Source organism: Oryx dammah, unplaced genomic scaffold (assembly GCF_014754425.2).
Source record: "Oryx dammah isolate SB20612 unplaced genomic scaffold, SCBI_Odam_1.1 HiC_scaffold_10, whole genome shotgun sequence".
In the NCBI taxonomy this organism is placed as follows: Eukaryota; Metazoa; Chordata; class Mammalia; order Artiodactyla; family Bovidae; genus Oryx; species Oryx dammah.
This window is the reverse complement of record NW_024070194.1, coordinates 18,629,325-18,645,662: the sequence shown is the minus strand read 5'-3', so window position 1 is coordinate 18,645,662 and position 16,338 is coordinate 18,629,325. Positions and strand designations below refer to the sequence as shown.

At 37.2% G+C, this 16,338-nt stretch overlaps 1 protein-coding gene across 1 annotated transcript in view; it reads right to left on the bottom strand.

Moving 5' to 3' along the window:
* Positions 1 to 16,338, bottom strand: part of LOC120868672 (ubiquinol-cytochrome-c reductase complex assembly factor 1) — a 100,635-nt gene that overhangs the window by 74,983 nt on the left and 9,314 nt on the right. Inside the window, exons 2-4 of the mRNA XM_040247462.1 lie at positions 11,415 to 11,519; positions 2,438 to 2,524; positions 1,456 to 1,563 (exon numbers count right to left, since the gene is read on the bottom strand). Coding sequence (XP_040103396.1) covers positions 1,456 to 1,563; positions 2,438 to 2,524; positions 11,415 to 11,519 — 300 coding nt within the window. The remainder of the gene's footprint in view (positions 1 to 1,455; positions 1,564 to 2,437; positions 2,525 to 11,414; positions 11,520 to 16,338) is intronic.

Genomic DNA, 16,338 nt, shown 5'->3' with positions numbered 1-16,338 from the left:
CCTCTGGAATCATAAAAATACAGACGAGACAAAGCATATGGAAGCAACCAAGTGGAACTCAACCATCAAGAAATTAATAAAACAGTCCATTTTTTTCTCTTCTCTTTTTTTCTTTCTGCTCTTATTTCCCTTTTAATTTCTTACTTTCAAACAAAACACTTAAGCTTTTAAATCCAAATGCTATGATTGCAAATCTCTTTTTTTTTTGCAATTTTTTTTAAAATAGAGGAAAAGATCCTGCTTAATATTACCAAATATACCAATGATTATCATTTGTCAAGGAATTATGATGTAAAAAGAGATAACTTTAAGGAGCATAAGTAGTATTTCATTAATGATTAAGAAGGCACTTCATAATCTTAGGGTCTCAAGAACATTATTATAACCGAGTATATGTGTCTTATCTTCTACACTTTTCAAAGCCCCTTACAGACAAAATGCTGGTAGAATCACTGTTCAATTTATTTAAAATGGCGGGTGTAGAAAAAAGCCTATATGTGTTGCAGTTAGAACTGTTAGGAAGACAGCCAGACATTTCAAGAGAAAACTAAAAGTAGAGTCCACAATAAAACTGAAGTTCTAAATAATTTGACGACAACTTGTTAAAATGGTGTAAGTGAAATAATTTAGTCATTTTGGGCAAAGCTATGGTGTTTTCTAGAAAAGTCTTCTCTACTGCTTTGTAGTGGTTTGCTTTGATTATGACATGACTATAACTTATGACTGATCAGGCTTAACCAACATTCTAGCAACCTTGAAAAGTATTAAAAGGTACTTTTGCCATAATTGTAGAAAAAAAATGGTAGTACTAGAAGATAACTGGGCTGAGAAAATCCAGTGACTTGTATTTTATTACTTTAATTGGTTAGAGGCATTTCTATAAAAGTCCAGAGGCAATAGCACCTGATGCAAAGAGGACATTCACTCATTTATAGCAAGTATTATATAACAGATAATGTGTGAGGCCAAGATCTCATGAGGAATGACACAGCAGACAGCCCTCCATAATATGAATTATAATAAATCACAGAATTGATTAATTTTAAAAATGCTCATTAACAAAATTTTAAAGAAAATCATTACCATGACCTACAGAAAATCACTTATGAATCATAGAAAGTAATGTTTCCTTAAGAACACTGCCCATCTAACTCCTTAGAACTTATCTACATGGCATTCACGTGGCAAAGATCTGGAAAGACCAGTCTTATTCGATTGCCGGCTACTGAGATACTTCTAAGGAATCAAGTTAAGGGAGTAGAGGCAGTATTTCAGCCCCACATGCTGTACAGACCTGACTTAGAATGGGAGACAAGGGGATACAACATGTTTTGAAGCTCTCAAAATAATACATACATTTCACAAAAAGCAAAGCAGAAGCTTTAAAAAAAAATCTTCTACACGGAGAAGAAAGCACAAAGCTCAAAAAGAAAATGAGGAAAACTTAGACTTTACCCATTTACTGTATTTCAGAGGTCCTGTGAATCCCATGGCTTCTATTATCTTTGTGAAAGCACCAACCTTCTCCTCAACAGGCTGTGGTGAATCCTTGGCAGAAGATAGCTATTTAATAAAAAAGAAGAAATCAAAAATCAGTTGCAAAAAAATTTTTCTTAAAAGAATGCTTTTATTTCTCATTAGGTCTAAGGGGAATTTTTATTGCTTAGATTTTTTTTACCCAGAATTTTTAATTCTCATTTTTCTGAGTACTTCTTCACTCAGTACAAACATATCTGGAATTTTAATCGATGTCCTCCAAATTTCAGAATAGACATACCCACCCCATTTAAGTTCTATAGAAAAGAGTGTTTTAAAAAAGAAACCTTGACCCCTCCACCTCCCAAAGAACAATTCTGAGAAGAGGAATGTTCTTTGTTTATTGACATTATAGGAAAAGGAAAGAAAAATATTATCTGAAAGCAGACAAAATCATAGACATAATCAACCAAAGCAAGCACTGAAAACATGTTTTTAAACTCCTGTATTCTTAGTATAACAAATTTTATTAATGACTATAGATACATTTTGTAGTTCACAAATAAACTCCATGGAAAACCTTTCTAATGCTAAGCCTCTCTAAATGAAGCCAGGATATCTAACTAATAAGAAATTCTCCAGAAATTAAATATTACTTTACTAAAACAACAACAACAACAAAAAAAAACCTATGACTTTTCCTCTAAAGTGCTTTTTAAGCTAGAGAGTACAATGGAAGAAATACAAGACATGGGATCAGAAGCCTTAGGTTCCAATATTCAGTTAGTCTGTCTCCTCCCATCCTTGTGACCCTGGGCAAGTTACTTTACTTGCCTAAACTTCATCTTCTGCATTCAATAAAACTTCTTGCCTCATCCAGGTAACAATTTTGCTGAGTTTCAAATAAGAACACTTGTGTGAAAGCATGCTACAGACATAGAAAGAACTCATTAAGTCTCACCTTACTTGTGGTATGATACTTCCTCCTCAGCTCAATGTCTACTCCAAGAATTTGTACTGATCCACCACATGCTAGGGCCTGGCTCATCTGGAGCCCCAGGAGATTTAAGGGCAAAAAACAAACAAACAAACAAAAAACAGATGTAAGCAACACTGAGCACACACTTAGAAAGTTAATGTGAGCAGAGGTACTTCGAAGTAAAAAACAGAATCTTTCCAACCTTCCTTAACCCAGTTCCTAATGGTATCTGGTACATACTCAACAAACATCTGGTGAATACCTGAATAAATAAAAGAATATAAAATACCTTTCACAAAATATGTACACAGTAAGTAGTAGAAGTTTTCATCATCATTGTCAACATCACTGTTGTCCAGATCAAAACTGTCTTCCTTCTATGTTTGCACTGCATTTGAAAGCACTTCGGCAATGTAACAGCCACTGAAAGTGAAAGTCGCTCAGTTGTGTCTGACTCTTCTTGACCCCAAAGCCTATACAGGCCATGGAATTCTCCAGGCCAGAATAATGGAGAGGCCTTTCCCTTCTCCAGGGGATCTTCCCAAATCCAGGGATTGAACCCAGGTCTCCCGCATTGTGGGCGGATTCTTAACCAGCCGAACCAGAAGGGAAACCCAAGAATACGGGAGTGGGTAGCTTATCCCTTCTCCAGCAGATATTCCCAACCCAGGAATCGAACCGGGGTCTCCTGCACTGCAGGCGGATTCTTTACCAACTGAGCTACCAGGGAAGCCATTAGTTAAAACTATTATGTGCCAGGTGCTATGTAAGCGCCTTACAATGAATGTACCTTGTACATAAGTGCCTCATGGAATCCTCACCATAATCCTACCAATATTGGTAATGTTATAATCAAGACCAATAAATATAGTTTTGAAAATAAATTCCTATGGAAAAAATAATATGCAAGCGACCCTCATTATACCATTATTCGCAAGAGTGAAAACTGAGGAATAAGTCCAATGAGAAATGAGGTGGTTAACTAAATTAAGGTTCAGTCACTCAATGGAAAACTCAAATGATCAGATTTTTAATAGGCTTTATTTCTAAAGGCAGTTTTAGGCTCACACCAAAGTGCAGACAGCTCCCACATACCCCTTCCCACACATTTACAATATCTGCCACTATCAACATCCCTCAACAGAGTGGTACATTTGTTACAATGGATGAACCTATACTGAGACGACATTATCACCTAAAATCCAGTTTACAAGAGATTATTATTTTTAGCAACGTGAAAACACATTTATGTATAAAATTATAGGTAGACACACAAATGCATATGTGCAAGTCTAAAATGGAATACACAAAAACGAGTTATTGCACTATGCTGGTAGAATATGCAAGAGTTTAGGAACCTAGTTTCCAAACTCTCAGTACTATTATATTTTCTTTACAATATAAAGTGGTGGGGAAGGAGTAGCAGGAGGATTCCTTTCTGTTTTATTCCAAGAGAAGGGACACACTGAAATGAAAATGATTTTTCCTTTAATACTAATGAAGGAAAAAATGGAATTTCTAAATGTGGAGAGTTACTATTTACTTTTCTTTCCAAACAAGAATATTAAAAGATCAGTCAGGATTCTTCTGGTCAGTGCCAAGGACTTACACTTAAATTCATAGGTATCAAGAAGGCTGTGTAACACTAAACACAGAACAACTCTTATTATATCACATATATCAATGTAATGGCCCACTAGAACATGAAACACTTAAACAGGTTCAAGGAACACAACCAACAGTCTCAAAAAGCTGTGCTTTGGGGCAAGTTATATTAAATGACATGAGCTTTTTCTTCGTCAGAAAACATCTAGTTTCCCCATATCTAAACATACCTATAAACACATACATTTACTTTTTTGTACTACCCATTCTTGCCCTTGCCCCCTAAAAAAGATTCCCTTGACCTTTAAAAACATTAATTTTTCCTCTGTTTAAACCAAAAAGATACCAAGTAACTTTTTGTAAAGAAAAAAAGAGAGAGAAAATACCCCAAAATACTCACCGTCACTTTTTCAAAGAGGCCTTCTCTGACTGTTGTATCTAAAACAGTTTTTTTGTCATCCCATGATTCTCTATCATAGCAGTAGCCTGTTCATTTCATTCATAATACTCATTACAATGTACAAGTATATTTTTATTACACACATATTTATTTTCTATCACCACCACCAAAAATATCCATGAGGGTAGGAACTAGCTGTATTACCAGAATCAAGTACAGTGCATTATACACAGCAAACACTTACATATTTGTTGATTGAACAAACCTAGCCACTTGTAAGGTTATTTCTTATTATATGCTTCTCCATAAATGTATTTATGTTTTAGCTGCACTGTGTCTTCCTTGCTGCACAGGGGCTACTCTTTGTTACAGTACGCAGGCTTCTCATACATGTGGCTTCTCTTGTTGCGAAGCACAGGCTCCAAACCTGTGGGTTCAGTAGTTGGGGCACACAAGCTTAGCTGCCCCTCGGCATTGTGGGATCTTCCCCAACCAGGGATGAAAGGGATCGAACCTGCATCCTCTGCACTGGCAGGCAGATTTTTATCTGCTGAATCACCAGGGAAGCCCTTATTATATATCCTTCTTCTTATCTACACATATATCATGCATACATGTTTCCTCCAACTTTTATTAAATACCCATAATATGCCAGCCTTTGTGCTAGGTTTTAAGATAAAACAATCTTTACCCTATGGAACTCATAACCTTGTGGAGAAGAGAAAGAAAACTCACTTTGCTTTCATATTTTAAAATGTTTAAAGACCACCCACCAAACACACACACGCACATGCACACATACACACACACAAAGCATCAGAAAGGATATAGAGCAACTAGAACTCTCATACTCTGCTGATGGGAGTATAAAATGATACAATCACTTTGAAAAATTATTTGGCAGTATCTATGAAGCTGAATGTATACACATTCTGTAAGATTCAACAATTCCATTTCTAAGTATATACCCTAATAGAAATGTGTATATATCCTCACAAAACATATACAAGAATACTCATAAGAGCCCTATTTATAAAAGCCCAACTAGAAACAATCTAAATATCCATCAATAAATAAGTGCAAAATTAATTGTGGTAGACAACAAAATACTATACAACAATGAGAATGGATAAACTATTAGGACACAGAGTAACAGGTGAATTTCTAAAACAAAGCTGAATGAATGCAGACAAACAAAAGAGAGTACATACCATATGTTTGAAAGGCAAAACTACTCTGGTGTTCAAAGAGAAGACTGCTTAACTTTGGTTAGGGATACAGACTAGAAGGGGATCAAGGAACTTCTGGGAACTTCTGGGGTTCTATTTCTTGATGTGGAAGCTGTTTATGTTTACTTTGGGATAATTCATTGAGTCACATACTTATGACTTATGCCTTTTTGTATTTTTATTATACTTCAATAAAAAATAGAAATTGAGAGATCAAAAAGATCTGGAGTCATCAGAAAAGAGATCATGGATAAGCCTTAAGATGACAGCAGCATAGAGGTGAGTGAAAAGACAAAGGTGAGAAGCATGGGGTAGTGGAAGATTAAAAAAACAGGGTTAGAAGCTCCAGCTTTGCCTATCTCATATGTCTGTTTTAGAACCAAATAAAATAATCTATGTAAAAGAGATGGGTAAACTTCAATGCATAAAACAAATATGAAGACCTGTTCCAGACAAATCCAATGGCAAACTTTGCAAGGAGCCCCTCATTAAGTGAAATGCTAAAATTTCACTCTTTTTTGCTTCCAAAAAGGTTCTAAAAATGAAAAGACCTTTCTGATCTGAAAGAAATAGAGAAAGAGAGGAGGGAAAGAAGGAAGTAATGAACGGAAGGAGGGAAGGAAAAAGGGAAAAAGAAAGAAAGACTCAGCAATTCTTGAATATCTGGTCCTTTTAGCAAAACTATAAGCTCCACCAGGGCACAGTATATCTTGTACTTCTTTTATTTTCTGTCCCACTGCTCAACACCATTCTGGGCATGGAGTCAGCACTCAATAAAAATTAGGTGGGTTTTTTTTTTTTTTAAATAGAAGGACAATCTGGAGAAGGTCCAGAAAAGAACCACAGGAATGATCAAAGAGATGAATAAAAGGTCCTAGTGGAAAGGTTAAAATGAATTGAGGCTGTTTAGCTTGGAGAAAAAGCAATTAAAGAACTAAGGAGTAACTTAGAATAACAACACTTGAGCTGGAAGGAATCTCAGAGATCTTCTAAGTCCAACCTTTTCCTTTCACAGATGAGGAAACTAAGACCCAGGAGAGGTTGCAACTTAAGGTAGTTTTAGGACAAAAAAAAATTTTTTAAGTTTCCATTTACAAGATGAGGAGAAAATTTACCCAAGGAGCATGAACATAAATAGCAACAAAAACCATAGTTACAATTTACTAAAGATCTCCCATATGCCCAGCATCTGTACGCTTGCTGTTTTACTTTTGTTATCTCACAGCAATCTTGCAAAGTTGATACTATTTTTTTCCCATTTTAGAAATAAGGACTCTAAGGCTCAAAAAAGTAAAGTTCATTAAGAGGTAAAACATATTCAGAGCTCTCTTCTCTCCCCTAGCTGATTTCAAAAACCTAAGTAGAGTTCAACATTGGCTAATGTACACGCAGCACCCAGATCTTAATTTCTAAATATTCCTAATATTATTCTCCAATAAAAGGAACCAGGGCTCCCCTGGGAAACTGTTGACTCTAGGACTAGAGCAAATTAAATACAGCATGAACCTGAAACATCTTGTGGTGCCCAAGAAATAAAGAAGTGTTCAAAAACTGAAGGAACGTAGAAAAGAACTTGAAGAAGCTCTCAACAGCCAAACATGGGACAATTTGATCGACAAAATAAATAATGAGAATAGATTATAACTCACAGAATAAATATCCATTAGCTCATACTGATACAAACAAAATAATTGAATAAACAAATAAATGGAGAGGAAATGACAGCTCATCCTTACAGCAGAATTCCAGTAAACAAATGGAGTAGGTATTGATGGAATTAGAAAATGACCATCAAGCAAACACCACAGTAATGACTACTGCAGTCAAGAACCATAAATAGAATTATCACATGATACAGCAACACCACTTCTAGCTAAATATTAAAAAATAGAAAAATTTAAAGCAGGAGCTTGAAGAGATATTTTCACACTTATCTTCACTGAAGCATTTTTCACAATAGCCAAGATGTGGAAGCAACCCAAATGCCCACTGACAGAACAATGGATAAAGAAACTGTAATATATAAATACAATGGAATATTATACAGCTTTTAAAAAAGAAAAAAAATCTTGTCACATGCTATAACACAAATGAACTTTGAAGACTTCATGCCAAGCAAAATAAGTAACAGAAAGACAAATACTGTATGATTCCACTCATATGTAGCACTGTACTCAGTTGCTCAGTCATGTCTGACTCTTTTGTGACCCCATGGACTGTAGCCTGCCAGGCTCTCCTGTCCATGGAATTTTCCAGGCAAGAATACTACTCCAGGGCCCACCCAGGGATCAAACCCACATCTCTTGTGTCTCTTGTACTGCCAGCAGGTTCTTTAGCACTAGTGACACCTGGGAAGCCCCATAGGTAGCATTAGAGTAGTCAAAATCATAGAAACTGAAAGCTGGAAAGGTGGTTGCCAATGGCAGGCGGGGGTATACATTTTCAGTTTTGGAAGATGAAAAATCTCTAGATATATACTGTTTAACACTGTGACTATATTTTACACTACTGAATTGCATACTTAAAAATGGTGGTAACTTTGTTATGTGTATTTTATCATAATTTTTAAAGTAATTATTACATACCATTAAAAAAAAGAACCATCAATGGACGCTAAAAGTAATGAGCAAAAGTATGATGAGAAATCTGTACCATCTCAAAGTATCTTCTCACAAGATACTAATTCCAAAGGGGAAAACAGTAACTTTAATTAATAACCAAGTGACCAAGGTTAACATCACCAGTAATAAGACATATTGGCATCATGTATCCCCTGATAAGACACACTGAGAAGGAAACAATGTCACTTTTTCCAAAAATGCATAGCCTTAATCTAATTTTAAGAAAATATTAGACAAACCCAAACCAAGAACCAACAAAGGAATTAATGGGAGGAAAAAACTGGAATAGGTATACAGATTATTTAACAGCGTTACATCAGTGTTGACTTCCTGGTTTCAATAACTGCACTATGGTCACATAAGATGTTAACATTAAAGGAAGCTAGATGAAGGATATATGGGAACACTACTATTTTTATCACATTTTTATGTTTAATTTATTTCAAAATTTAAAAAAATTTTAAAGTAGACTCATCAAAGTATGATAGAACTTCAAGAGGTTATTTAGAAAAGATAGTTGAGAATCCAACGTCCCTAGCCTTTTGAAAATAATAGAAGGATTATAGCAATGGACATTACCTTACCGATCTTCTGATACTACCATTCACCCAGTGAAAGATACTTTTATGTCATGCCCCAACACAGTCTTCCAATCACTGCTTGAATATTTCCAGTAAGAGTAAATTTACTTTGCCAAATATAGCCAACACATTCCATTACACCACAATTTTAGTTAACACAAGGTTCTTCCTCATTCTGAGCCAAATCTGCCTCCCTCTCGGACATGCGCCTGAGGATGTCATTCTGAGGCAGAGTTTTCCAACCAGAACTCAAAACTGGGAAGATGTACCAGGGAGGTATGGTCAACATGACAAAATGTCCAGTTTATTTACAATGGCTGAAATCACATCTTGTCAGTATGAGATAAACAACTCCAAGTTTCACATGGATGCCTTGCTATAATGCTGAGAACCTAGTACAGTACCTGATACATATTAGGTACCCAAGAAATGTTTATTGATTCAAAGAATGAGGCCCAAGTCAGAGACTGATAAAATGAGCTCCCCCTTTCACCTTCTATGTACACATTATTTACAAATGACTTAAAGCTACAGGATAAATTCTATTAAAATTTTCTAGGACTTCCCTGATGGTCCAGTGGTTAAAAATCTGCCTGCCAATGCAGGGAACACAGGTTCCGTCCCTGGTCTAGGAAGATTCCACAAGCCTCAGGGGAACTAAGCCCATGCCCCACAACTACTGAGCCCCAGCGCCATAACTAATGAAGCTGCCCGCTCTAGAACCTGCACTCTGCAACTAAGAGAAGTCCAGGCTCCCCAGCTAGAGAGTAGCCCCTGGTCTCTGCAACTAGATAAAAGCCCAGGCAGCAATGAAGACGAGGCAGAGCCAAAAATAAATAATTTTTCAATGCATACACAGACAAAAACAGAACACAGCCCAAAAACTTCTGAAAAGAAATAGCTACCTGACTATCTAAAATAGATCCCTCTTCCGCACAAATATATTCTTCATTCATTCATTTATTGCCTCCTCTGTGCCAGACTCAGTTAGAAGCCCAGGAAATACAGGGACAAACAAGACATTCTCAGAAGGGCAAGACTTATATACTAATTGAAGGGAATTACCCTGCATTTTAAATATGTTAACATATTTATATAAATAAGTTAGAATAGAATTTATACATCAAAAATAAATTTTCATTGCATTAAATATGAAAAGATCAATGGCTACAAAAGGAGTTTACATAAATTCATAATAAAAATAAATTCCCAGTAAATAAATGAAGAAATGATAAAAGCATACAGTTTTTACAAACCAGAATACAACTGATAAACACAGAAAAATGTTTAACCCTGATAAAGAAATGCTAAGCAAAACAAGGTAATATTTTCTACCCAATTAGTTTAAAAAAACATCCAGTTTAGAGACTTTCCTGGTGGTCCAGTGGTTCTGCCTTTCAATGCAGGGGATGTGGGTTCGAACCCTGGTCAAGAAACTAGGATCCCATATGCTTCAGGGCAACTAAGCCCACAAGCCACAACCGGAGGGGTCTATGCAAAGCAACAAAGATCCCGCATGATGCAACTAAGACCCGAGACAGAAGATAAATAAATTTTTTTTAAAAATACAATTTAGGGGAAGTAATGATGAAAAACTAGTTATATAAACATTGCTGGTGGCAGTATAAATTAAAACAACTTTTTGGAGAGGAAAATTGCTCACACCCTTTGACCTAGGGTGTACTCTCCTAGTTTATCCTTAATAAATAATTTAAAATAAGAAAAACTATACAGCAAGAAAATGGTAACCACATTAAAGTCTACTATGGCAAAAAAATTAGAAATAATTTTAACATAAATAAAGGCTAAATAAATAGAATAACATGTAGTCATTTCAAAATTTAATTATGGAATATGTCTAAAACATGAATAATGTCTGCTCTAATATGTGAAAAAGCACCAGAACATAAAATTCTGTAGATATTTGTTCAAGTACCTAAGGAAAAAATTAGCACACACACACATACTCAAAGACTGGAAAAGGACCAGCAGATGTTTTCAGGTTTGAAGTCATGGGTGATTTTTATTACCTTTATTATTGAATTATTTGTATAATTAGCAAAAATCAGGAAAAGAAATCCTCAACGAGGGTCCAAAGTAGACTATATTATAATAGATCAGGTGATCAGTGGTAAACTAAGGCCTCAAATAATTGTTCCTCTAATTTTATGTTCATAAAAAGGAAAAAAAGAAACATTTTCTTACTCCAGGTAAAAGTGGCTACAAGAAGAAAACTGAAGAAAGGTTAACTCTCAGATGAATATCTGGAAACACTCCCAACAGTAAAAATCATCAGACTGGACCATGGTATCCTAGGCTAAGTTCCACCACTGGGGTATTTAGAAGCCACGCCCTAGACACCATACAGTAAGGATCAGTCCTGAGCTGGCACCACAGAGACCCAGAAGTGGTCTCATGAGGTTTTTCCATCACACAATTTGGTTGGTTAATCTATAAATACATGACATTTGCACATTAACACTAAGGTTTTTTCATAGCAAGCAAAGGAACAACAAATCTTACCTGGAAAGTACCAGACAGAGTTCTGCCCTGCTGTCCCCGTGTACGAGACACAAGTAGCCATCGGCTGCATCCTGGAACCCACGGGGAGATGCTGATCTGATTTCTCTAGAGAAAGAAAACCATAGTCAGGAATCTCTATCAGACTCCATGTGTAGAAGGCAGTGTATCTAAGTCTAGAAATCCTTTTAGAACAGGGCAAATGAAAGGAGAACTTCCAAAACAGGACGAGGACCAAGGCTGCCCATGCTCATCTCTCCAAAGATAAAATGCACCCTTGCCTACCACAGACTAAAAGGACTCTGGTAAGAGCTGACTCGAACTGTAGGACATGAGCTTCCTCTTAGAACAGTAACAAAATAAAGCCTAATTCAGGCATTTTACAGTTAGCTTATCATTTTCATAAATACTGATTTATCTGCTCTTCATAAAATCCCTTTACACGAAACAGTGCTGGCATTACCATTATCCCCAAAAGAATGAAGAAACTAGGGCTTAAATTTTTAGGGTGGGAAAATATACTTGGGCAACTTGACTTCCAAGACAAAGGGATACTAAATGGCTGTTAGAGCTATGAGTGAGGTCCAATTTTCCCCTCTGGCATTAACTGACCTCAAAAAGGTCTCTGGACGAAAGTGAAAGGTTCGACTGGAGACAGGAGGAGCTCTATCTTGCTCAATGAGAAGAATGCTTTATTTTATGAATCTGAAATGCAATCCACTGTATAAATGGCATCCCTGTACACAGTACTGGAAATCTCTATTCTAGGAACCAACTCTGGGGAATCCAGGGGTTTCTCTCTGTAGACCTGATAGGGCCATAATGAAGAGTGGACATACAAACTGTCTGAAAACACTCTGCCAAGCATCAGTTACAATGTGTATGCATGTGTGTGTGAGCTTAGTTGTTCAGTCATTCAGCTCTTTGAGATCCCATGGACTACAGCCAGCCAGGCTCCTCTGTCTATGGAATTTTCCAGGCAAGAAAACTGGAATGAGTTGCCATTTCCTACTCTAGGGGATCTTCTCAACCCAGGGATCAAACCCACGTCCCCTGCATTGGCAGGCGGATTCTTTACCTTTGTGTCACCTGTGAAGCCCCATCAACAATACTAGAGTCAAAGATCCAGATTCTAGTTTAAACTCAGCTACTTTAATATAATCTTTAAAAGTAGCAGGTCAGGAAGCAACAGTGAGAACTGGACATGGACCAGCAGACTGGTTCCAAATAGGAAAAGGAGTACGTCAAGGCTGTATATTGTCACCCTGCTTATTTAACTTCTGTGCAGAGTACATCATGAGAAACACTGGGCTGGAAGCAGCACAAGCTGGAATCAAGATTGCCATGAGAAATATCAATAACCTGAGATATACAGATGACACCACCCTTATGAAGCGGAACTAAAAAGCCTCTTGATAAAAGTGAAAGTGGAGAGTGAAAAAGTTGGCTTAAAGCTCAACATTCAGAAAACTTAAGATCATGGCATCTGGTCCCATCACTTCATGGCAAATGGATGGGGAAACAGTGGAAAACAGTGTCAGACTTTATTTTTCTGGGCTCCAAAATCACTGCAGATGGTGACTGCAGCCATGACATTAAAAGACTCTTACTCCTTGGAAGGAAAGTTATGATCAACCTAGATAGCATATTGAAAAGCAGAGACATTACTTTGCCAACAAAGGTCCATCTAGTCAAGGCTATGGTTTTTCCAATGGTCATGCATAGATGTGAGAGTTGGACTGTGAAGAAAGCTGAGCGCCGAAGAATTGATGCTTTTGAACTGTGGTGTTGGAGAAGACTCTTGAGAGTCCCTTGGACTGCAAGGAGATCCAACCAGTCCATCCTAAAGGAGATCAGTCCTGGGTGTTCATTGGAAGGACTGATGCTGAAGCTGAAACTCCCAACACTTTGGCCACCTCATGCAAAGAGTTGACTCATTTGAGAAGACCCTGATGCTGGGAGGGATTGGGGGCAGGAGGAAAAGGGGACGACAGAAGATGAGATGGCTGGATGGCATCACCGACTCAATGGACATGAGTCTGGGTAAACTCTGGGAGTTGGTGATGGACAGGGAGGCCTGGTGTGCTGCAATTCATGGGGTCGGAAAGAGTTGGACACGACTGAGCAACCGAACTGAACTGACCGAAACCTCTATGATTCTCATTTTCCTCTTAACATTAGTAATATTTATTGTTGCTGTTTAGTCTCTGAGTTGTGTTGATTCTTTTGCAACCCCATGAACTGTAGCCTGTCAGGCTCATCTGACCATGGGATTTCCCAGGCAAGAATATTGGAGTGGGTTGCCATTTTCTTCTCCAGGGATGTTCCTGGACTAGGGATCAAATCCACGTTACTACTGTTACTATCCCACGTATACGGATAAAGAAATGGAAGTAAGGATAGGATAAGTAACTTCCCAAAATCATATGGTTAATACATGCTGGGATTAAGATTTGAATCCAAGCAGCCCAATTCCTGGATCCAAGCTCGTTTATGGAATGAAAAGGTAAAGGAAATATCTCCAAAGTCCTAGCTCTAACACTCTGTGACCTAGTCTTGAACCAATTAAAATACAGCATAATACTATGGGAAGAGTCCTGTACTTAGAAAGCACTGATTTGACTCACAGCTCCACTGTCAGTGAACTATGAGTCTTCATTGCCTCTTCTATAAAATAAATGAAAATCCCTAACCTTTCAGGATTTTAAGGGGAAAAATATACTTTGCAGTATGTCCAACTCAATAAAATATTACCTTGAAGCTGAACCTCCATTTCCTCATGAGTAGGCAGGAAGGGCCAGGGGTAACGGGGAAAGAAGTGTTAAGAATTCTAAACCTAGAGATGCTTTCCCAAGTATCTCATTTTTAAAACTGTGTAACTGTTTCTAATAGGCTACTCAAAGCAACCTATGTTTCAAATGAAAATTAAAGCTTAAAAACAGGATTTTATTTCAGCAGAGGTTTCACCTGCTGGGATTGTTTTCAAATGAGATACAATTATTGGTTTCTTGTTTACTAACAGCTGACACGTTTAGCAGATCATTCAGTGTCAGACAGTTCCTTTCCTAAAAATGTAAATATATGGTAAGATGAAACTTCAGCAGATTCAGGCCCAAACTGGGTGGGGGGGGTGTTAAGAGGAAATTACAAGTAGGAACAATGCAAACTTTCGGAGTTTCTGAAGAATTTCATCATATGTTTTCCAACGTCAACAAAATTTTCTCTAATATTTGATCCTATTTGGTCTCATGCCAATACTACTTCTTATTAAAAGAAAGGAGCAGTCAGCTCTGTCCTTTCCTCCTCTAATCCTGTAACAATAGTTATGTGTCCAAATCCTTAATTGAAACAGGTGTTTAAATTGCAAGCCTACCATTAAACAGCTATGTGACCATGAACCTGTTACTCAACACTCTGGACCTCAGTTTCCCCTATGTAAAAGTGAAAATAGGGACTTCCCTGGTGGTCCAGTGGTTAAGAATCTGTCTTGCAATGCTGGGGACTTGGGTTCGATCCCTGGTCGGGGAACTAAGGATCCAAATACCACGGGGCAAATAAGCCCAAATACTGAGCCCATGCAAGCCTGCAGGCTGCAACTAGAGAGAAGCCTGCCTACATGCAGAATGAAAGATCCCGCATGCCACAACTAAGATCTGACACAGCCAAATAAATAATTTTTCTTTTAAAGTGGTAATAATAAAAGCTACCTCACAGGAGTATCCCAAGGACCACTTGTGAAAGCACTTAAGTAACACTAAAACACACACACAAATGCTTCATTACTGCTATTAACAACTGTTACTGAATTATGTAAGAAACTCCTCTTTCCCCAGCAAATTATCACAGCAGCAAGAACTATTTTCTCAAAATACTGTTTTGAACCTGGAATTCCCATTCTCAAAAGCCTGCAGTGCCTCCAAGTACCTCTGTAGTCAAACACCTGATCTTTACCAACTGGACTCTTCTAGACCCATCAATATATTTACATATCCTGCCCTGCATTCTCCACTCAGCAGTTCCAAAACCTGACTCATATTCCCTGCTTTGAGAATTACCGCTCCTCTCCACACAAGCTAATCCCTGTGTAGTCAATTCCTCTGAGACTCTCTTCTTCACTTCTACCCAACCCATGAGCTCATTTGCTTCAACCTAGACGCCAAATTCTGGTTCTACTGGGAAAAGGACTCTTCCCTTCCCATCTCTCCCAACACTTCATTTATAAATATATAAATCTGTGGAAGTACTGATCATCCTCTTATAGGTACTAATACATTAGGTCTACAACAATTAGCAAACTTCAATTCTCCCAAGTTCAGAAAAAAGTTCCAGTGGTTTAAAATTATTTTAACTTAGGATAATATAAATACCATTATAAGTGGGAACTGATTTTATCATCCTTTTGTGTCATCAACATTTCAAAACCAAAATTTTAAAGATGGGTTTTATGTTTGCATTTCTTGTGCATTTGCAATTTGCAGGTGATTTTACATTGTATTTCAAAATATTCTGACACATTAGCTCTTTTTCTGACTACACTTTAATCAACCCACAGACTGTTTCTTCATGTGGTTTTAAAGACACACAATATTTTACTTTGCTCACTCATGAGCTGTGAAAAGACTTTACAGATAGTCAATTCTCCTATTCCCCATAGTTACGTTTTACAAAGTGACCACAAACAGAGTTAGCAAACAATGAAACACTGCTCCTAGGAGAAATAGAGAATTAGGTTCCTGCAAGCCTCTGGTCACACGTTTTCATCAGCCAATCAATATATGATCTTGTTTTGTGTGTTTCTGTTTAAAGACACCTTATTTAATACATGTTAATTCATTATGTCAAATACATTGGTTCACTAACATTGAACTCACAGCGAACAGAACTGTAACTCACTCCTGAATAAAACTTCTCTAACATATGAATTTTC